At 44.0% G+C, this 24212-nt stretch overlaps 1 protein-coding gene across 1 annotated transcript in view; it reads left to right on the forward strand.

Moving 5' to 3' along the window:
* Window positions 1-8857: 8857 nt before the first annotated feature.
* LOC147424327 (lipoyl synthase, mitochondrial-like) overlaps window positions 8858-24212 on the forward strand; it is a 41175-nt gene continuing 25820 nt past the window's right edge. The window contains exon 1 of the mRNA XM_086499653.1: window positions 8858-9312. Coding sequence (XP_086355779.1) covers window positions 8891-9312 — 422 coding nt within the window. The 5' untranslated portion in view covers window positions 8858-8890. The remainder of the gene's footprint in view (window positions 9313-24212) is intronic.

Consider the following 24212-nt stretch of genomic DNA (forward strand, 5'->3'; position numbering starts at 1 on the left):
TGAAAAATCAAGAAGAGGTAGTGGTAGTAAGTGGTGTGGCTACATTTGTGCTAGTAGAGTGACCTATTGTCAACTCATATGGTAGAGTTTGAACAAAAGTTATTTAATTAAATCTGGCACTCAATGTATGGCAACCATAGGTCTCTCGCCTAAGGATAGTGTTCAATTGCATTCTTTCTGATGGGTCTTGCTCGGCTTTACCATTCGCTCGGTAAATTTCGCTCAGTCTATTGTAAGACTCGAAGCCAAAAGGATCACTGCTTGTACACAGAGGTTGAACGATGGTTCCATCATCATTTGGATTTTGTACATGGATAATATGCTCATAGCCGGGAAGTCAAAAGATGAGATTGCACTTCTCAAGGATGCCTTAAGCAAGAAGTTTTCTATGAAAGATTTGGGCGATGCACATCACTTCCTTGGTATGAATATCAAGAGAGATCGCAAACGTGGTATACTTGAACTTTCACAGGAAGAGTCTATTCACAAGGTCTTGCAACCTTTTAATATGCAAGGAAGGAAAGCATTGAGTACCCCAATGGTTGCATATGAAAAACTTAGCAAGCATAATTGTTCCAAATTGGATGCTGAAAGGCAGAGATGGGAAAGGTGCCATATTCCTTGGCAGTTGGCAATCTTATGTTCGCCATGGTTAGCACACGGCCAAACATTGCATATGCACTGGGAGTGGTCAACATGTTTATGGAAAATCTAGGTTGAAAGCATTGGGAAGTAGTGAAGCACATCTTGAGATACATCAAGCGCTCAGCTAGTAAGTGCTTATGCTTTGGGTACAATGATGCATCCATAGTTGGATACACTGATTTGGATTATGTGGGTTGTGTGGACACTAGGAGATCCACATCTAGTTACGTTTTCTTGTTCTCTAAAGCAGCATGTTTCTTGGAGATTTTATATCCAGATTTCACTTCGTCTTCCACCATTGAGGTAGAGTATGTTGCAGTTCCAGTTCCAGTTCCATTGAGGAAGCTGTGTGGTTATCTCGTCTAGTGGGAGATCTTGGTATACACTAGACTCGAGTGCTACATTGCGACAGTTAGAGTGCGATTGCGTTAGCAAAGAACCTGGTGTTTCCCTCCAAGTCCAAACACATAGAGGTCGTGTATCATGTGATACGGGATATTTTGGCTAGCAAACGCATTGAGTTAGTCAAAGTTCACACAGATAAAAACCCAATGGATGCTCTAACGAAGAGCCTAGCCTCAGAGCGGTTCACACATTGCATAGAGATGATGGGTGTAGGGTGAAGGTGTGATCATGCTTCACGTTTGTACATTTGTGCATAATAGCCTCTACATTCTTTAGCCACTTGGGCCTTTTTGGCCTTCAAGTGGGACATTGTGAGGGTTTTAGACCAAGTGGCCACATAAAGGCAATGGCCGACTGCCCATACTCTTATTCATTGTTATAAAGTCAATAAGGAGATAGAGAGACATACTCTCTAGAGCTCCACCAAACACCTATGTGTCTTGATCATCTCCTTCCCCTTCTCTCGTTCCCTCTCTTGCACTCCGCATCCTGCAACCTACAAGAAGAACTTGCAATCATCCCTAGAAGTGGTAAGCAATCAGTCTCCACAACTATAGATGCTCCAATCAAGTACTCTTTGTCACACTTTAATGCTGTAACCACTCCCCATAACTCCCTTTTTACCTTCATGTGCATGTGTGAAATCTGAGAGGCGTTTTATGATTGGTTGCACATATACAGGGGTGGACAAGGAGTTGGGTAGCAGAGAACCCCCTGTCCAAGCTTGGGTGGGGGGTACAATCAATTGATGATTGGCTACGTGCATGAAAACTCAGTTTTTGCACCAATTGCCGATGTGAAGATGATATGGGCCATGGACGTTGTGTGTAATGTACGTGAACCTATGGAAAAACAACATGCGTAGGCTTTGTTTTGGCCTCGGTTTTGGCCTAATTCAATTGTTTCAAGGGCATCAAGGCACCCTTGCCATTGATATGTCTGAGAGGGTCATGTGTTGTAGCCGTACAGTCTTCCTCGGTGTCACTATAGATTGTGTGTCTATGAACATCATGTTGTGTTTCAAAGCAAAATGAGAAAACACCCTAGCATTTGAAGTTGGTCTTCTAAAGCTGCTAAAAAAAACATTCCAAAATCACAACTTGTCTTAAGTCACCATAATTTTGAGATGTTAGATATGTCGCGATGGGGACAAACAACAAAAGCGACAATCGCATCGATTCAAACAAGAGACATTTAATGTAAGGACTCATGCTAAAGGGTATGACTAAGGTGGCATGATTTCCAATGAGATTTAGGATGAGTGCTTGAGTTGGTGTTGGAAAGAGGAAAATTTAGCCTCAACGTGGTTTGAATGAGATATGAGCTAACTAACACTAGAGGTCGAGTAGACTTTGTGCTATTGAGATGAGGACACGCGAGAGAGAGAGAGAGAGAGAGAGAGAGAGAGAGAGAGAGAGAGAGAGAGAGAGAGAGAGAGAGAGAGAGAGAGAGAGAGAGAGAGAGGCGAGCCGACACCCTTCCTAGCGGATATGGCATTTTTGCTTGGAAAATTGTTGGGTTACAAGGGCAGTTTAGCATGGTGAGCGATAAGCTACCTATCGGGGGAAACTCCAAAGGGAGGTCTCTCAAGGGCGTTGCTATAAGAGACTAGATAATCGTGGCCTCTTGGGGAAGCAAAGTCTCACATAGTTGAGGGGAAACTAGTGACAAAAGCGTCTGCCCTAGGAGCTTGGGTGCAATTGAAGTCTTTGTCATTTTTCCGTTACAAAGTGTTGTTTGGGAGACATGACAGAGGGTACCCATCCCCGACTCCTAAAACAAAGAGAGAGAGAGAGAGAGAGAGAGAGAGAGAGAGAGAGAGAGAGAGAGAGAGAGAGAGAGAGAGAGAGAGAGAGAGAGAGAGACCCGGTTGATTGCTCCAACTCCATCCATGATGTTTGTAATCTACATTGTACACTAGGAAAAGCCATTCCTTTTTACTTCATTAGCATACAAGGACTCATTCAAAAATCTCGCACGAGGCTCATCCACATTGAAGCGCTTTTCTAACGGCTTCTTAGTTTTATTTTTAGCAGGTCGTAGAGGCTTTGTTTTAATTGTCATGGAAGAAAATTGTAGGTAGCCTTACCCCTTCGTGTTCTCGTCCTTAGGCAGAGTGATGGTAAAGCTTGCTACGTAAGCGGCCACAGTCGTCTTCCATGCCTTCGACAATTGTGGCCAATTCTACCCTGCCATGCTCTACCTTGCTACCTCCAAGATCAGCCTTGTTCTCCTCTCCAACATACCCCTCGTCCTCATGTGTGCTGCTTGGCAGAATTTGAAGCTCCTCTTTCTTGGTCGCCTCCTCACCCTCAGAGATAGCTGCAGAGCGATGGTAAATCTTGGTACGTAAGCGGCCACCATCGTCTTGCCTTCCACAATCGTGGCCAATTAAGAGGAGGAATATGATGAAGATGGAGAAGAGTGTGACCTCTTTCTTGCCTCTTTCCTCCTTTGAGACCTCTCTTCCTTCCCAGAATGACGAGGAGAAGGACTATATGACAATCTTTTTCTCTTGGGAGGAGTTGGGGATCGTCTTGACCGCCGTCTTCCCGGAGCCATATCTTCCGAAAAACTTGGAGATTCACTTCTTTCTCTTTCATAGGATTCTTCCTCTTCTCTCACCGGAGAGAGTCTTATTTTGGAAGTCTCTACAAGAGGCTTCCTAAGCTCTCTTTCTTCTTGGGGAGTTTGGAGAATCCCATGGGTGCGAAGTTGTTGGGAAACCTCGGCTTGTAAAGTGGGGTTGCCCATGGCTTGTGCAACCTAGTAACAAGATAGTTCACAAACAAAGGGGCATCATTAGTAGCACCTTCATGTTCAAAGTGGTCAATATTCATTCTACTCTCTTTATTATTGTCAGCCATGCTAACTAAATTCATATATATGCTACTTTGTGCTTTGGCAACCTCAAAACTTTAGTTGCTACTCTTCTTAACTTTTGAAAATTAGCTCTCAAGCAGCCACACCCATCGTTTAGAGACTATTGATTGCAAAGAGTAGTGGAGAGGGTCTAACAGTGCTCGGTTGATTATGGTTCCTGTTGAGCTTGCTAGTAGCTCAATAATAGTTAAGCCAAAGGCAAGCCTCGAAAGACTCCAACAGTAAATCTATAGTTCCCAACGGAGTACCTTGAACTCAGTTCATTCCAACCGGGATAATAAATCCCCATCCCACTTACCCTCTTGTAATGAACAACTCCAACCTTTCATGGATTACTTAAGGAGCACTCTTCTTAAGCAAGAAACAAGAAACCAATAGCATTGATACCAATGTAACGAAATATGGCTAATAACATGGATTGTAGCAGAATTAAAGTAACAAAAGTGAGCATTTCCTTAACAGTATTCTTAATGAACTCAAGGAGAGTACTTGATTGATGTAGCAAAATAAATGTTATACCTAGTTAGCTTGTCATGAACATTACTTGCAAAAGATAGCGAGAGAATTATAGAAATTGGAGGACCGGATTTACTTAGAGCCGGGTCCCTCCTCCAAAAGGCTTTTGTATTATAGATTCTCCCTTGAAGAGAGGCTTGGTATAATACATGCTTTGTGTTCCTTGAAACCTTGTTGATGCCATAAAGATGGTAAGCTTCATGCACCAATATTATGCATGTAACTAACTTGCAAAACAATAACTTGTCCCCGGCTTCAATCCCAAGACCTTAAACACCTTCAAAGGTGGAGAGAGCTACCAAGGAGTGAGGAAGATGAAGAGAAGAAGATGTATCTCTACGAGAAAGAAGTAGTCTCCTCACATATAATCACTCTTAGAGCATAGCTTACCATAGTGATAATGAAGATGGAGAGATTGATAAGCATTGCTTTGAGCATAACTCTTGGTTGGTGTAGGCTCTCCACTTTTCAAGCTTAGAGAAGGGGATGACTTGTGTGCACAACACACAATGGGGGAGTGTGTGTGTGGCTTGTGGAGTATATGTGTGTGTGTGTGTGTGTGTGTGCGCGAGAGAGAGAGAGAGAGAGAGAGAGAGAGAGAGAGAGAGAGAGAGAGAGAGAGAGAGAGAGGATTCGATTTTGCTGCTTTACTGTTGCTACAAGCCTATTGGCTCAAGCCTTGGGCTAGCCAATGAATGGCTCTAGTCATAACAAGCAAGGGGCGTAGCATTTGGACAAGTGTCCTCCTTTCCCCCTTTGAGAAAAAGATCTTAATTATTTAATTGTAGCATTTGGACAAGTGTCCTCCTTCCCCCCTTTGAGATAAAGATCTTAATTATTTAAATGTAGCATTTGGACAAGTGTCCTCCTTTCCCCTTTGAGAGAAAGATCTTAATTATTTAGTTGAATCTAAATTCTCATTGGACCTCCCTATGGGTCATCCAATAGGATTCAGACACATTATGAGGGCAATATTGCTAGGGGCCTGACATGTGTCCTTTATGCCTCTTGAGTCTTGGGCTTGCCTTGAGTGTGTGTGTAAGTGTTTTGTCTCATGCCCCTACCTTTAGGGCTCACCTTTGACTTGAACACCTCAAGCACCTTGGTCATCAAGCACGACAAGCACTTAAAGCACCTTAGTCATTAAGCACGACAAGCACCTTTGTTATGAAGCACGACAAACACCTCAAGCACATGCATAGCTTGCCTAAGGTCTAAAGTACCTAAAGGTCCTAGGTCGAAGGACTTTTACACTAACCTTTGGAGTTCTTTCGTGAAGGTAACCCTAAGGTCTTTTAAGCTCCATTATCTGCTAATTACTCTTTGGTAGACCATCTCCTTTTTGGACCCTCAATGAGATGTAGCTTTCTCTCCCCTTGGTCTCGTGCTGAGATAAGTCTAAAAGCACATAACTATATTCTAACTCTTGTTCCCATTCCTTTTCCCACATTAAATGATTAGTTCAATATGAGAAAATCATTTGGAATACGTAGATATTGGATTTTATGACATAAGACAACTCCTACGACCTCATGCCTTTACCACATTCGGATGGCCTCCTTTCTTATGCTCCTCTTCTTCTTGGATTGCGCCTTCCTATACACATGTGGGCCTCTCTTTCCTATAGAATAGTAGCACTAGAACTCTTAGAATGCACTCATTTTATGACGCTCTAGTTTGTTTTCAAAAGATGCAATCATCTACCATGCATCTTGAAGGCATGTTGCTCTATGCACAACAAGAGAAAGTCCAGAAAGATGTCGTGCTTGGCACTGCGTTGGTTGATGTCTATGCCAAATGTGGTGCGCTTGAGAAAGCACAAAAAGTTCTTGAGGAGCTTCTTGTCTGAAATGTTGCCTCTTGGAATGTAGTGAATGTGGGATGTGGATAGCAAGAGTAGAGCCACAAAGCTCTAGGCTGTTTTGAGCAGATGCAAAGCATTGAAATACACTGGCCATGGGATATGCACAATAGGAGCATGGCAAAAATATGTAGGTTGTTTTCAGCTTCCTATCCGGAGTGTGTACTCTTGGAATGCACCGATTGTAAGATTTGCCCCATAGGAGAAAGATCTAGTTTGTTTTCAACAGATGCAATCACCTACGCATGCATTTTGAAGACAACTAGTGCAAGATCCTGATATCGGCACAAAAATCCACAGTTATATTGTTTGTCAGAGTCTGTTGAAAAAAGATGTCGTGCTTGGCATTGTCTTGGTTGATATGCATGCCAAATGTGGTGCACTTGAGAAAGATGTCATACTTGGTACTGTCTTGGTCAATATGTATGCCATATGTGGTGCACTCAGAAAGCACAAAAAGTGCTTGAGGAGCTTTCTGTCCAGAATGTCGCCTCTTGGAATGCACTAGATATAGGATGTGCATAACAAGAGTAGAGCTAGAAAGCCCTAGGTTGTTTTCAACGGATGCAAAGCATTGGAATGTACTGATCACAGGATATACACAACATGAGTAGAGCTAGAAAATTCTAGGATGTTTTTAGCTTCCTATCCGGAGTGTGGACTCTTGGAATGCACTGATTGCAGGATTTGCTCCACAAGAGAAAGTTCTAGTTTGTTTTCAGCAGATGCAATCACCTATGCATGCATCTTGAAGGCATGTGGTGCAAGATGCTGATATGGGTACAAAAATTCACAATTATATTGTTCGCTGGAGTTTGTTGAAAAAAAAAATCGTGCTTGACACTGTCTTGGTCGACATGTATGTTAAATGTGGTGCGGTTGAGAAAGCACAAAAAGTGCTTGAGGAGCTTCCTGTGTGGAATGTCGCCTCTTGGAATGTACTGATTGCAGGATATGTGCAACAAGAGTAGGGCAAGAAAGCTCTAGGCTATTTTCAACGGATACAAAGCAAGTGTATCTCTCCAAATTCATTCACATATACTTTCGTCTTGAAGGCTATGCTTACATCTTGAAGGCATGTGGTTCTATGCAAAGTGCTCGAGGAGCTTCTTGTTCGGATGGTGGACTCTTGGAATGCACTAGTCATGGGATACGCACAACAGGAGCAGGGCCAAAAATCTCTAGGCTGTTTTCAGTTGCCTATCTAGACTATGGACTCTTGGAATGCACTGATTGCAAGCTTTTCCATAAGAGAAAGCTCTACTCTATTTCCAGCAAATGCAACCACTTACGCATGCATCTTGAAGGCATGTGGCTCTATGCAAGATGCTGATATGGGCACAAAAGTTCATGATTAAATTGTTATTCAGAGGTTGATGAAAAAGATGTCGTGCTTGGCACTGTCTTGGTCAATACGTATGCCAAATGTGGTGCGCTTGAGGAAGCACAAAAAGTGCTTGAGGATTGTTGTCTCTTGGAATGCATTGATTGGAAGATATGCGCAACAAGAGCAGGTCCAAGAAGCTCTAGGCTATTTTCAGCGGATGCAAAGCATTGGAATGCACTAGTCACAAGAACGTACAACAGGAGCAGGGCCAATTGCGGGATGTGTGCAATAAGAGCAGCGTTAAGAGGCTATTGAAAAAACATTGTCATGCTTGGCACTGTCTTGGTTGATATGTATGCCAAATGTGGTGCTCTTTTACGAAATCACAAAAAGCTGCTGCAACATATGTGAATGAGTGACTCTTATGCAACTACTGGCATGTCAGAGACGACACAAAAATTTGAATGCACGAGGATTAAGAATGGTGCTCGAAAGTAGCCAGGTCATAGTTGCTAGACCGATGCAAGTGGAAGGGCTCAATGATTTGTTAATGAACCTATCAAGTACCTTTAAGGTAAACATTCTAGTTGCAGGATATCATATGTACTTACCGCACTCATCTCTGTCCCCTACCATTGCAAAAGAGCCTCTCGGCTCTTCCATACCAAAGTTTTGGTGACGCAACTTTAGACTTCGCCTTGGCCACCCCGCCTCAAGTATGCACCTACCTCGCTCAAAATGGTTCTCTACCACTGCAAAGAGCCCTCTCGGATCTTGCATACCAAAGCTTAGTAACACCTCCACTATCGTGTTTGTTTCAAACAATGCTATCATACGAAAGGTTAAATGCAACCTGCGTATATCGACAATACACATTCAATTGCACGGTAATTTATTGCATTGCGAATATTGAGCTTGAAAAAACTCTAACCCTCCTTGTGGTTTTTTGTGAGGTACACTTCTGAAACACTACGATCGGTATCCCAAACATTCTCTCCTGTAACAAAATATAGCATGTTTTGAAGACTACACTCTCTCTCTCTCTCTCTCTTTTTCTCTCTCTCTGCGCTTCATTTTAATGTCTCTCCTCCCAGTTTATAAATATCTTAGACATAATTAATAGCATAAAAAATAATAGAATTTATTGATTTTTTTTTAAATTTTTGAGAAGTGTTGAAATGGCATATACAATCTTTCCTAAAGCCATAGGCTATTCTTGTTTTGGTGACACGTGGAATGCTTATGCATCGCGAATGGGGAAGGCTGTGTATCATCTGCGCTACCTGTCTATGCGATCTCGAGGATTCTGCACAGAGATTTTAGAAAGCAAGAAGGCAACGTCGTCTTTAGATGCGTTGCGTGCACGCCTGGATGCGGGAGGGCCTGAACTTCAAGACTTTCTTCAAAGTAGGGCTCCGAACGAGGATGGAGATCCCTATTCTGTGGAAGTCGGCACCAAGAAGAACCCAATACCTAAGCCTCCCTGGATGAAGCGCATCATCCCTGGAGGGGACAAGTACACCGCTATCAAGGCTAAGCTCCGTGAACTCAACCTGCACACAGTATGTGAAGAGGCAAAATGCCCCAACATTGGTGAATGCTGGAGTGGTGGTGAGACTGGTACTGCTACTGCAACCATTATGATCCTTGGAGACACCTGCACTCGTGGATGCAGGTAAAATAATTCACTTGCCAGCCTTTGCTTTTTAGTTTCCAGGTGAACTTTGCCATCATTACGGAGAGTAATTTGTTTTTGTGGGTTATTTATGTTCTCCAATCAGAAAACTCCACTTGCACTGGGGTGGAAATGACAAACCGGTTGCCGAGATTGGAGCAATTATTTTCAGCTGAATAACTTAAGATTTGGAAAGTTTCTTTACCGTGCAGCTTTCTGGTTGAATGTCCTAATCTCGTAATTTTTTTTTTGTTTTGTCCCCTTAGGCTGGGATTACCTCTTTGTATGTGTAGTTGGTTGGTTTGTTAGTTTTTCTTTTGTTCTTTTCAACTTGTGGGACTCTATTGTGTTTAGTCTTCTGTTTGTGGGAACATGGCTCTTCTGTCTTTGTCTCTCTAGTTTTCTTTGAGCAGTTCAAATCCTTTATTGACAGGGACAGCATCCTAGTGCACAATTGATGGAGCTGGTGGCTGCTTTATAGATGAGTTTATTCCTCGTACTCTCCATTGACTGACTTTGTTGTGTTTGTCAGAGTTTGACATCTCTCTGATATGGCCACATGGTCCCCGTATCTCCCAAGGATAGGTGACAGGGCGTGTGGATGTGCCTGGTTGGGTGTGGCCATGCGAAGCCTGAGGATTGGCTCTTTATATCTGTGTAGCCTCGTCGAGGCTTCATTTATTTTTCCCTAGACTTTATGTGTGCTCCTTGTGCCCTAGGGCCTTGGAGCCCTGTTTTTCTAATTTTGCCTTGTGTTTTCCCGGTCATGGGGTCTATATGGAGGTCGACAGTGTAAAGTGTGAGCTTTGTCCTAAGGTGTGAGTCAAGGAGAGGAGAGTGGATTTATCTCACATGCTGTGGAGCAAGGCTGTAGAGCTACTTAAAGCTCATTTCATGAATGAATAAACAACAACTCCATTTTGCACTACATGCTTGTCTATGGTGAGCTTGTGCTAAGCTAAGTCAATACTCAAGATTGTGTTTATGAGTCCAACCTAATTCTATCTTGGAACCTAATTCACTTGAGTGATAATCTTGCTTACACACACTCACACACTTGCACCATGTTTCTCTTTCATCCACCCTAGCTAGCACGATCCAATTCCTAACATTTGGTATCAGAGCCATGGTGTGCTAGCTAGGCTTGCTATTATGCATTGGCATGTTTGTACAATTAGCATTCATTGATCATCATTAGATAGATCCATTAGGCTTGCTCTTTTATTGCATAATGCATACCTAATTAGTATTCCATTGGCTAGCATGAGCATGTTCTTGAGCTAAGGACTCTTGAGCCACTACTCATTGGCTTAATGGAAGCTTAATTAGCGTCAAAGTTCATTAATTTGCCATTAGGAACTTGCATTTTGCATTCAAAATTTGCTCCTCATTTTAGTAAAATTGGCATTCACCATTGGTGTGTGTGCATAGCCTGTCTCAAAAGCTCTCTACCGACTATTTCCATGCTCAAATCACACTTCATATGCACATTCTAAAGCTTGATTAATTTCCTCTTGAACACCCTCAATCTTTGGTTTTTTCTGCAGACTCAAGACCCAAATTGTGTGTGTGTGTGTGTGCGCCTAAAATAGCATTCAATGCTCACCACATCCTTGTGGAAAAAACAAGCCCAAAGAGCCTCAAACGGGCCCTACCGTGGTGGGAACACCTTGTTTTTAGGGGCCTTTGACCATTTTTAAAGGGCGGTCACACTCAAATCGGGCGCCCACTGGGCGGACCTCAAATCGGCGCTCAACCGTTTTTTTATAACATTTCGGGTCCGAACGGACCCCGGCCGGCCGTCCGCGCGCTCAACCCCCTTTAAGCCTTTTTTCGGGTCTGCCCCTACGGGGCCCCCCTTCCCGCGACTGCCTGGTGTTTGTCGCCTTATGACAAGCCTCCAAAAGCTCTAAGCGGGCAGTCTTGCCTTACTGCATCCGAGCCTCAAGAGCTCCTATCTTCCCACGGGCCTCAAGTTTCCGAGAGCTTTTTAAGCTCCTGCTCCCACGGAGTAAGCAATCCCAAGAGGTCCAAAGCTTCCAAGCTCAAGGCCTTGCTCCCACCAAACTGCAGCAAGACAATTAAGCCCAAGGGTATCAAGCCTCAAAGTTTTGCAAAGCTTCTACACCGGTATTCAAAGGCGGCTTGTTCGAGCATACAAAGCTTTTAAAAGGGGAGCTCCAAAGGTATCCAAAGCCAACTTCGAAGGCTCATTCCAGTCATCAAGAACTCAAAGGTGTATGTGAAGGATGACTTCACCTCGTGTGAAGAGGTACTTCACATTTCATTAAGAAGATATTAAAATTTTAAATCTTGCAACCAAGCACAAAACTTTGCAAATAAATTTTCTATCATCGATTGTGCTCGTGTAAAGAGGCAGACACTTAGCTAGGAGAGTCTCCTAAGCTAAGACCCCTCTATTGGCACAAATGGAGGACAAGGGAATAGAGAAATTCAATGAGGAAGGATTTCACACTTGGCAAACAAAGTTAAGAGGCTACCTTATGAAAAAAATGTTTGTGGTCTGTCATTAGCACTGCCTTAGAGCAACAAGCCAAACCCGATGGAGTGCACACTAGGGCATCTACACTCATAGCAAGTGCACAGAATTTGGCCAAAGATGAACAAGCATTGGGAATCATCATCACCTCCTTGCATGATAACTATGTGCATTTCATAGATGAATGTAAGCATGCACATGAAGCCTCGCATGTCCTAGAAAGTAATTTTGGAGCTAGGGCCAATAGAAGCAAAGTTAGTCTTAAAAGAAAGCTTTACAAAGTTACTATGATTGAAGGGGAGGACATTGCTAGCCTAGTGAATAGGCTTAAGAGCATTGTCATGTAGCTCACTTACATCCAAGTTGAAGTACCAGAAGATGACAAAGTGGCCATACTATTAAGTGCACTTCCACCTTCTTATGACCACTTAGTCACAATTCTTGAAGAAAAAGAACTAGCACCACCATTCCAAGATGTCATCAACTCAGTCCAAGCAGAAGAAAGAAAGCAAAGAGGTTCACTCACCTCATCAGGAGGAGTTTTTATTGCAACATCTTCAAGGGGAAGGCACTCGCCATCAACATCGACAAATGGAAGAAAGTGTTATGAATGTGGAAGAATGGGACACGTAGCGAAAGATTGCTACACAAACAAACCTTGCAACAAATGTGGTAGGAAGGGACACCCTCCTTCTCGGTGCTACTCAAGTGGAGGCAGTAGCTGTCACGAGGACGTGGCAGTTATTAACCATGTCACAAAGATGTGGCAACTGCTAACCTTGGTTGTTGGTTTCTTTCCAATGGGGTCTATTTTATTTGTTTTGAGACCCTCTTTTTGAAGTAGCAAACGGTCGGACATTGTATGGCCAATGTGAACGGTAGATTCACCCGCAGACGGGAAGTGGTCGGCACTGGAATTCGTATGGTAAGAGGATGTCTAGGCTCAGAGCAAGATCATATAGGTCCCCCCGTCGCACTTAGCAAGTTGGTGGATACTAGGAAGTGAACTCAATTAAGGCGTAAAGTCAAGGTGGGACTACCAACAAAAAGTATCCGACAGTTGGGCCACATTGCACTTTTGGATGCGGTCCCAATGAGGATAGATGGTCAGAAGACCAGTGGGAGCCCAACGGAAGCATCTCCTAAAATTTAGGGAACTGCTATTTTGGGCCGTGAAATGTGTTCACGTCATTACCTCCGGTATGACTAGGGGAACATTTTATAACTCTGCGGCGAAGTCAACTGACGCGTCGGTTGGGATATTTTTAAGCGGCGAACCCGAAACGGGAAAATGCTTGTAAATGCGCCAAGTGTCACATTTTCGTGAACTTGCCTCTTACAAAAAAATGGGCGCTGAATTTTTAAGCTGGGAAGGTCTCATTATGCAATTTGTCTCACAGGTTAAGAGCCATGGAGTGCTTCCTTTCCCTCTCATGTACAGTGTGGTGCTAGGAGTGATGCCCTGCACACTACACACTGCTCTCTCTCTCCCCTACGTGCAGTTATGTGATGCCCCACAAGAGGGCTCCTCATTTGACTGATGTACAGCTGTGTGGGTTTATGCTTTCGTGCTGAGGCAAGAGCCTCCTTGAGCAGGAACAGGGGTAGCTAGCTGCTACTCCAAAGCAGGCACTGGTGAGGGTCATAACCTCACCATACAGGTGCAAAATCAGCGCTGTGTATGCGCTGTAATTTGACTGTTTTTCAGCCATACGGACGCCAGGACACTTGGGAATCGTGCCCCACTGGCAGAGGACAGTACGGGGACTGTTTGGGACTGAAAACAGGGCAAAAACCAGTAAATACAGTGTTGAATTTACTGTTTTTGGGCAGGAATAAGAGGGTATACGCCAGTGCAAGTGACTTCTAGCAGGGGAATTGGTTTCGCGCAAGTTTTGGGGCTGTTATGTTGCCGAAATTTGGCCAAATCAAATGGTATCTAGGTGGATACACGTGAAGGATTTCCAGGACCTTACCTTGTAATTTACCCTCCTAAAGAATAAAGAAATACCGAAAGGGGCGCCAATTTTGGGGCCTACAGGTTGTCGGTGTCTGCTCGGAGCATTCTAGCTTTCGAGCTGTGTGTATTCAAGTGTTAATTCCCGTCGTAGGTTCTCTTTGCAAAGTGCTTTGTGTGTGTGTCTAAAGTAAAGAATATCGGGTGAAAGCCAACGCCTACCGCCCTACGGGCCGGTTTCATGGTTCCGTTGCCGGGACATCAATCACTTTTTCCTTAAAGAGTGAGCCTGGATTGTTTAGGGTAAAGACACATAGTGCAGGAACGCGGGGATTACACTATGGCCGACAAGGGGAAGGGAATTATGGAAGAGGGTTCCTCTTCAAAGGACGGGCAGGAGATTCCTATGGTTTTTGAGATTGGCGAGAGCTCACTGCCACGTCAGTCTATACCTCCTGTCAACGTGAATGTCCCTCCAGTAGTACAAGGCTTTATGACATGGCAACTTGAGGATGATGCGTTCAAGACTCGGTTAGTTGCCGCGGTGAATGTCTTTTCGCAGCTGGTGCAGAATCCGAGGTTTATGGAATTCTTGCAAGCGCCACCAGTGCAACAACAAAATAGGCAACCTACACCGCGTACGGAGCTTGTTGATGCTCAAGCTCAGGTACTTCATGTGGCGCAGGAGGAAAGGGAATACTCGCATGTTGCGGGGGCTCAAAAGCAGGTTCCTCCCGTGCTTGAACAGGTGGCTAGAACGCCTATTCCACAGGTTATGCCAGTTCAGCCCGCCACCTTTCAGAGCCAGCATGCTGTCTTGAATGGACAGGGAGCCGGATACCAAGCTATGCACTCAGTTTTTCCACCACCCACGGTACATCCTGGGTATTTCGGGGGTGGATCAGTGTTCCAAAGTATGGCTGGTTATGCGCCTGGAAGTCAGCTGTACATGCCAGGAACAGTGTTCGAGGGTATGCAAGGCATCATGCCAAACCCCATGTATGGTAGTATCGGCATGCAGCAAGGTTTCCACTGCAACCAGGGCCAGTTTGGGGTGCCACAGGGTCATTTTGGCATGGCTGGTTTTTCTGGACAGCAGCCAGATATCGCACCTCTGACACAAAATGTGAATGGCCAACACGTGTCGATCATGCCTACTACAGTGCCCATGTTGCAGACCATTCCGTATGACAATTTGGGGGCACTAGAGAAGCCGAAGGCTTACAAAGAAGGTGGTGCAACGGTAAAATTCAGTACCTTCAGTGGTTTCGAGGACAAGACAAAGGCACTCACTTTCCTCCAACAGTTTGATATAGCTTATGCGGGAGGGAATTTTACAGAGGCCTCGAAGGTCAGGAAAGCTGCCACTTTCTTAAAGGACAATGCGCTTACATGGTGGACGACATTGTTAATGCAAGGACAGGCACCCGCCACTTGGGTTTACTTCAAGCAAATGTTTGCATCTGCTTGGCTGTCAAATCAATTTGAAGCCGACGTCATGACAGATTGGCACCAGCTTACTTTAGCTTCGTGCAAGAGCTTGCTAGAGTACAATAGGAGGTTTTGTAAAGCGCTACTCTCAGTGACCTCCTACAGATTTGTGCCATTGACAGAGAAGATAGAGAAGTACTGTTGTGGGCTGCCTAAAGGGCTTCGCGATTACTGTACAAAGAACAGAGTGGCTACCCTTACTCAGCTTATGGAAGTTGCGAACACTGGTCTTGCCTTGTTGAAAGGAGAGGACAGTGGATTTCCGAGCAGTGACAAAGGAGAGCAGCAAAAGAAAAATTCAGCGAAGAAGCCCTTTGTGAAAACGGCTCCTGATGCGTCACAGGGGTCAGAAAAGGCCACCAAAGACAAGGATTCAGCTGGGACTTCTGGAGCGCAAGCAAAGAAACAGAAAAGGAAGCCTTTTGTGCGCAAGTCGCTCGAGGAAAAGAAGGTCCTAATGGCTGAGAACAAATGCTTTATGTGCGAGCAGCCTGGTCACTTTTCTATCAATTGTCCACAAAGGAAAAGGTCAGCTGACTCAGAGGATAAAGAAGACCAGAAAGGCAAGAAGCGAAAACCCACGGCAGGTTTAGTGCCAAACATGGTGGGTGACAGGCCCAACACAGATGCCAGTGAGTTATGCAGGGCATGGGGTAAAGTTAGGGATCAGACGACACTCATCTTTTTTGATCCAGGTGCCAAAGTTGGGGACATTATATGGCCAATGTGAATGGTAGATTCACCCGCAAACGGGAAGTGGTCGGCACTGGAATTCGTATGGTAAGAGGATGTCTAGGCTCAGAGCAAGATCATATAGGTCCCCCCGTCACACTTAGCAAGTTGGTGGATACTAGGAAGTGAACTCAATTAAGGCGTAAAGTCAAGGTGGGACTACCAACAAAAAGATCACTATACAGCATAGGGGCAAAACTCACATCTTGGATGTAAAGCTTAAAGGAGAGCCAGTCCCTATTGTATCTGCTTCTGCTATCACTTTTGTAATAAAGAATCATCTTTCTGTGTACTTGATTTTTGCACGTGATGTCTTAGATAGTGATCAATCAAATTTGTCTGTGTTAGATAAAGAAAGGTCAGCATTTTTGCAAAAGTTTAGTGACTGTTTTTCTGATTCATTACCGTCGCAATTGCCGCCAGAGAGACCTGAGGACCATCGGATAGATTTGGTGCCAGGGTGTAGCCCACCAAATAGACCTCCCTACAGGGTTAGTGCGGCGCAGCAGAAAGAGATTATGGGCCAGGTTGAGGAGTTATTAGAGAAGGGGCTGATTCAGCCTAGTTCTTCACCCAGTGCTCCTAGTGCAGAAGAAGGATGGCTCATGGCGCATGTGTATTGATTACCGTGCGTTGAATAAGAATAACATCAAGAATAGGTTTCCTATTCCTCGTATTGATGATATTCTCGATCGTTTAGAGGGTGCTGCAATTTTCAGCGGGATAGACCTTAAGAGTGGGTACCATCAGATTCGTATAAGGCCAGAGGAAGTGCACAAGATTGCGTTTAGAACGACATTTGGTCTTTATGAGTTTCTAGTGATGCCGTTTGGGCTAACAAATGCTCCTGCCACGTTCAACAGAATGATGGACCGGATTTTCCGCTCGCATCAACAGTTTGTTGGAACGTTCTTCGATGACATGATAGTGTATTCAAAGAATGAAGAGGAGCATAGGCATCACTCTACCATTGTGTTTGAAGAGCTGCGCAGTCACAGGTTACTTGTCAATCCTAAGAAAAGTGAATTCTTCCTCGAAGAGATCCACTTTCTGGGCCACATAGTCTCAAAGGATAGTGTTAGAATGGATCCCGCAAAGGTCGAAGCTATCAAGACATGGCCAGACTTGAAGACTGTGCACGATGTCAGAAGCTTCTTGGGATTGTGTTCCTACTATAGAAGGTTTATCAGAAATTTTGCAGAGATAGCATCGCCTCTTCACGCATTGCAAAAGAAAGAGGTCACTTTCAGATGGACCCAAAAAGAGATTTCAGCTTTTAGTCTCTTAAAGGAAAAGTTGACTTCAGATCCAATTATTGTTTTGCCAGATCTCAGGAAGTCATTTGTGGTCAAGTGTGACGCGTGTGGCAGTAGCATCGGAGCAGTGCTAATGCAAGATGGACGGGTAGTAGCTTATGAAAGCCGAATTTTGCAAGGGCCAGAGAGGACTATGCAAGTCTATGAGAAAGAACTCTTGGCCGTGATTCATGCGCTTTCTAGCTGGAAGCACTACCTCTTAGGTGCTGATTTTGTTGTCCAAATAGATCACAAGACCTTGCGATACTTCTTGACACAATCAAAGTTATCCGAAAAGCATATGTGATGGGCAAACATTCTTTCCATGTTCCACTTCCAGATTATGCATGTGGAAGGCAAGAAGAATGTTGTGGCTGATGCGTTATCAAGAAAGCCACAAATTTCAGCTGTGTCAATTCCTTATCATCATGAGTTAGATGACATGAAGGAACAATATACCGCTGATGAAGATTTTGCAAGGATCTTTGAACAGTTACAAGAGGGGCAACATCACGAGCAATATCTCCTTAGAGATGGTTTTATGATGATGCATGGCAGACTCTGTGTCACTAGGCCACTGCGACATAAGGTCATGGAAGAGTCATGTCCCACCGTATGCAGGGCATCGTGGCATTGATGCAACAGTTAAAGCGGTAGAGACATTCTTCTATTGGCCTACCTTGAGGAGAGATGTGGATGTCTTTGTGCGAGCATGCATAGTTTGCCAAAAGGTCAAGTTTGACAGGCAAAAGGCACCAGGGTTGTTACAACCACTGCCGATTCCGGATAAGCCATGGAAAAGCATTGCTATGGACTTTATCTTTGATCTTCCAAGGACGCCAACAGGGAATGATGGTATATGGACCATTATCTGCAGGTTCAGCAAGCAGGCCCATTTTATCCCTGTCAGGAAGAAGATTAAATCTGATCAGATGGCACGCTTGTTCATGTACAATGTGTTTAAGTACCATGGTATGCTACAATCGATTATCAGTGATCGTGATCCTCGCATGACTAGTTTGTTCTGGAGAGGATTGTTTGAGAACATGGGTACTACGCTCAAGTTCTCGTCTTCGTTTCATCCACAAACTGATGGACAGTTAGAATAGGCTAATTCTACTGTCTTAGATCTGCTGAAATGCTATGTGTTAGATAATAAGGGCAAGTGGGAACAGTATTTGCCTATGCTTGAGTATGCGTACAATAATACGGTGCATTCGTCTACTGGCAAAGCACCTTTTGAGATTGTTGAAGGCGGCAAAAAGGTTCCTCCCATTTTGCATACAAAGGACAAGATCTTTGAGGCAGATCGATATGTTGAGAACATGGATGAGATGTATAAGAAAATTAAAGTTGCCTTGGAGAAGACTCAGGCAAAGCAGAAAAAGGCTGCTGATCGTCACCGTCGTGAATTGCTGTTATCACCTGGTGATTGGGTTCTGTTAAGGTTCGAAAAGGCAAGGTTAAAGAAGATGAAGGGCAAGGAATGGCTGTTTCCTAAGCTCAGCATGCGTTACTATGGGCCTTTTCAAGTGCTTGACAAGATTAGCGATGTGGCTTACAGGCTGAAATTGCCTGATGCATGGAAGATTCATAATGCGTTCCACGTGAGTCTTCTCAGACCCTTCGTGGGTGATGTGCTAGAAGATATGCCGGTTGAGGATCAACCAGAAGTTGAGGAACTTGATGAGATCCTGGTACCTGAGCAAGTTTTGGCACATAAGGACAAAAAAGTTAAAGGACAAGTTGCAAGACGCTATTTGGTGAAGTTCAAGAACTATCCGCCTATGGATGCAAAGTGGATGGAAGAGCATGAACTGTCAGAGTCACCAAATGTATTGCAGCTTTACCTTGAAGCCTTTGGGTTACAGCCTACTTATGCCCCAACCCAACGTGTGCAAAGCAGGGGTAATGATAGAGCTAGTACATCAAATGTACATATGAATTCAGTGCCATAGATGGAAATGGCAAAAGTATGAAGGTCTCATTAAGTCATTTGTATCTATGTATGTTACGACCTTTCTTGCGGATACATGCGATGATAAAAGGGTGTTAATAGCACAAGATCATCAATGGCGTGTATTTATGGTATGCAATCGAGGACGTTTGCGATTTCAAGAGGGGGGTATGTCACAAGGACGTGGCAGTTATTAACCATGTCACAAAGATGTGGCAACTGCTAACCTTGGTTGTTGGTTTCTTTCCAATGGGGTTTATTTTATTTGTTTTGAGACCCTCTTTTTGAAGTAGCAAACGGTCGGACATTGTATGGCCAATGTGAACGGTAGATTCACCCGCAGACGGGAAGTGGTCGACACTGGAATTCGTATGGTAAGAGGATGTCTAGGCTCAGAGCAAGATCATATAGGTCCCCCCGTCGCACTTAGCAAGTTGGTGGATACTAGGAAGTGAACTCAATTAAGGCGTAAATTCAAGGTGGGACTACCAACAAAAAGTATCCGACAGTTGGGCCACATTGCACTTTTGGATGCGGTCCCAATGAGGATAGATGGTCAGAAGACCAGTGGGAGCCCAACGGAAGCATCTCCTAAAATTTAGGGAACTGCTATTTTGGGCCGTGAAATGTGTTCGCGTCATTACCTTCGGTATGACTAGGGGAACATTTTATAACTCTGCCGCGAAGTCAACTGACGCGTCGGTTGGGATATTTTTAAGCGGCGAACCCGAAACGGGAAAATGCTTGTAAAACATTTTCGTGAACTTGCCTCTTACAGAAAAATGGGCGCTGAATTTTTAAGCTGGGAAGGCCTGATTATGCAATCTGTCTCACAGGTTAAGAGCTATGGAGTGCTTCCTTTCCCTCTCATGTACAGTGTGGTGCTAGGAGTGATGCCCTGCACACTACACACTGCTCTCTCTCTCCCCTACGTGCAGTTATGTGATGCTCCACAAGGGGGCTCCTCATTTGACTGATGTACAGTTGTGTGGGTTCATGCTTTCGTGCTGAGGCAAGAGCCTCCTTGAGCAGGAACAGGGGTAGCTAGCTGCTACTCCAAAGCAGGCACTGGTAAGGGTCATAACCTCACCATACAGGTGCAAAATCAGCGTTGTGTATGTGCTGTAATTTGACTGTTTTTCAGCCATACGGACGCCAGGACACTTGGGAATCGTGCCCCACTGGCAGAGGACAGTAAGGGGACTGTTTGGGGCTGAAAACAGGGCAAAAACCAGTAAATACAGCGTGCTGAATTTACTGTTTTTGGGCAGGAATTAGAGGGTATACGCCAGTGCAAGTGAGTTCTAGCAGGGGAATTGGTTTCGCGCAAGTTTTGGGGCTGTTATGTTGCCGAAATTTGGCCAAATCAAATGGTATCTAGGTGGATACACGTGAAGGATTTCCAAGACCTTACCTTGTAATTTACCCTCCTAAAGAATAAAGAAATACCGAAAGGGGCGCCAATTTTGGGGCCTACAGGTTGTCGGTGTCTGCTCGGAGCATTCTAGCTTTCGAGCTGTGTGTATTCAAGTGTTAATTCCCGTCGCAGGTTCTCTTTGCATAGTGCTCTGTGTGTGTGTCTAAAGTAAAGAATATCAGGTGAAAGCCAACGCCTACCGCCCTACGGGCCGGTTTCAGTAGCAGTGGAGAAAGCAGCAGCAATAGAAGCAACAGTAGAAGCAACGAAGGCAAGAGACCTGACAGAGGATCAGCTCACATAGTAGAAGACAAAAAGGACGAAGATGAGAGCAGCGTTGTCTTTTATGAAGACCCATTTTGAAGATGCAGACTAGGGGAGGACTTTTTCCTGTGGGGATACCAGCTTATCATCCTGTGTGGGCATCACCATTCTTTGTGGATTGTTCTTGTGTGGATTTTTACCATCCTTTGTGGACTTTATTTTCCTGTGTGGATATCACCATCCTATGTGGATTTTGTTAGCCTGTGTGGATCATGCATCTTCAATATCTTGTCTTAGTCCAAACCTCAAGGGGAGGATTGTAAAGTGTGAGCTTTGACCTAAGGTGTGAGTCAAGGAGAGGAGAGTGGATTTATCACACATGCTGTGGAGCAAGGCTGTAGAGCTACTTAAAGCTCATTTTATGAATGAATAAACAACTCCTCCATTTTGCACTACATGCTTATCTATGGTGAGCTTGTGCTAAGCTAAGTCAATACTCAAGATTGTGTTTATGAGTCCATGCTAATTCTATCTTGGAACCTAATTCACTTGAGTGATAATCTTGCTTACACACACTCACACACTTGCACCATGTTTCTCTTTCATCCACCCTAGCTAGCACGATCCAATTCCTAACAGATAGGGATAGAGGGGCACCACCTGTGATCATATGGGGTTGTTTAGTCCAGCCCCTCAGGGCACCTTCATGGCAGCGTTACTGAAGGGGCAGGCTTTACTTGTGCTCAAAGGGGGGCAGCCCGTACATTTTCTGGGTGAAGCCCAAGTCAAGAATTCGATTGTCGTGAGGAGTGGACCGATAGGTTCCTCTGACCTAAATGCTATAAATAAATAAGAGAGCAATATTTTTTAGCTAAGACTATAAATGAATAAAAATGATTTTTGTGCACACATACCTAATTTAGGAATTTATTGGTACCAATTATTAATTTAATAGACGGGTAAGTTTTTCGGTGCAATGTGCTCTTTGCGAAATTTATCGGTGTCTTGATAGTATGATAAGTAGAATAGTAGCCCACGGGAGAGCGAAGTAGATTGACAAAATAGAAAATTGAAAGAGTAAGTAGAATAGATAGGACAAAATAGAGAATCTGTATTGATATTAGATGATTACAGAAGGAGCTTAGCTTGTGTCATAACCTCCCGACCATCCGCGAGCTATCTCACTCTCAATTGCGTTTCACTCTCATTCCCAATTCCAATCTCACACACACTCACAATCACAATCACGATCACACTGTCACCTTTTTATGAGTCTGTTTGCAGACCGTGCATGCCCAGGCACTTCGTGTAGATGCATATCCTCTGGTTGCACACAACATGATCATAAGCATTCCCATCAGAATCCATCAGAATCCTTCAGGGGAATTTTCCTGCGCATTTAGCCTATTTTTCCTATTTTTGACATTTTTCACTTATTATTTTTAAGTGATTTTTGTTGAAAAGTAGGTAGGGCAATTTTGCTAAGTTTGTATATAAGCAAACCAGAGCTAGCACTTTCTGGCAGAAGAGGCAACACGAGCCAAGCTCAACAGGCACCTTCTCAGCAAGACCGGCAGGATCCCATAGCGTTTCTAGCCAATCAAGACCAAGCTAGCGTTTTCTGCAGCAGACAGGCCTTGGCGTTTTTGCAGCAGATCATCTAGCATTTGCATCATCGCCAGCAAGTCCCAATCCTTGGCGTTTTTGCATCAGGAGATCATCGCCCCCGCACCCCCAGACCTAGCGTTTCCAGATTGCAACCCTGGCGTTTTTCATAATGCTTAGCGCTTCCAGATTTGCAGCAGTTAGACATGGCGATTGTCAGCAATAAGGAACTTGCAGATTCAGCCCTAAAAGAGTAGCAGATTCAGCCCCAAAGATCATCAGATTTTCAGCCCTACAATAGATGCAGATTTTCAGCCCTAAAGACCAGCAAAATCAGCGTTTTCCTTAGCGTTTTCGGCAACAACAGATTTCAGCCCATAGCGTTTTTGGACAGCAGATAAAAGATTGCAGATTTCAGCCCTTAGGTCGGTCTCGTCGTCCCCGTCGTCATCGCCGACTTAGCCTGGACTTGCATCAGTCACATGCATTCAGTTTGTACCAGTTTGTGCAATCATAAGTAGACTACTCTCGCCGACGAGAGTGGGGCCTTCGGAGGAGGGTTTTACGTCGTCTCTAGTGTCGTATCTCTCTTCTCTCTCTATCTCTCAGTCTCATACACTTGCACGCACAGTGTCCATTCACTTTGTTGTGATCATAGCACTCTCATTAAAGCACGGAAGGCTCTCCCTTCCATAAGAACAAAAGGAACCTTGAGCACAGTTCGGAGCACTCATCTTGAGCAAAGCGCAAACATTCATTCCGCTGCACCTTACACACTCTCAATCACAATCACAATTGCGTAGCCATCTCTGATGATAGAGGCAGTCTCTCTGAATAGCTAGCCAAAAAGTGGCTATTTTCATAGTCAACTCCACAGTTTTTGTAAAGCAAGGCGAAAATAGGGTCGAAAGGAGGTGTCCTGCCACGATCACCAAACGACACTAAAAATATTCAATACGTACGAATTTGGAAAAATACTAAATTTTTCTTTATTGTTTATTTAGAAGAAGTCTTAAATTTTAGCCCATTTTCAAAGGCTCGTAGCTCCCAATCAACTCGTGAATTTCTCCGGGCTCGTCTCACAAAAATTTGTTCGCCTTGTCACGCTCTTCTACCGTTGCGTGCCACTAAAAAGTCACATCGTGCTTGGATTCTCCAGAATTCAACCTGCAAGTTTCCAATTTCTACAAAAATGATGTAAAACATGCATTTTTTAACTTTTTCCTTAATCTATGGGCTCCTATGAGCATCAAAACCATGGAATCTGAAAATATTCAAAGAAATAATCTCTTTTCTTGTGTTAAGGGTTGCATTTCCTTAATTCAAAACTTTTTCAATTGAAAGGAGGCGTCTTGCACACGACCACAAAACAACACTAAAAATATCCAATACGTACGAATCTGAAAATATACTAAACTTTATTATTATTATTATTTTTAGTCCTAACTTTAGGCCATTTTTAAGGGTTCATAGCTCCCAATCTGCCTCGAATTTGTCCAAGCTCGTCTCACAGTAATTTGTTCGCCTTGTCACGCTTGCGACGGTCGTGTGACGCCGAAAAGTCACATCCTGCTCGGATTCTCCAAAAATCAACCTGCAAGTTAGCAATTTCTATAAAAACGATGTAAAGCATGCATTTTTTACTTTCATTAATCTATGGGCTTCAACAAGCATCAAAACCA

The sequence above is a fragment of the Adiantum capillus-veneris genome, chromosome 25 (assembly GCF_014529385.1).
Source record: "Adiantum capillus-veneris isolate H3 chromosome 25, ASM1452938v2, whole genome shotgun sequence".
NCBI lineage: Eukaryota > Viridiplantae > Streptophyta > Polypodiopsida > Polypodiales > Pteridaceae > Adiantum > Adiantum capillus-veneris.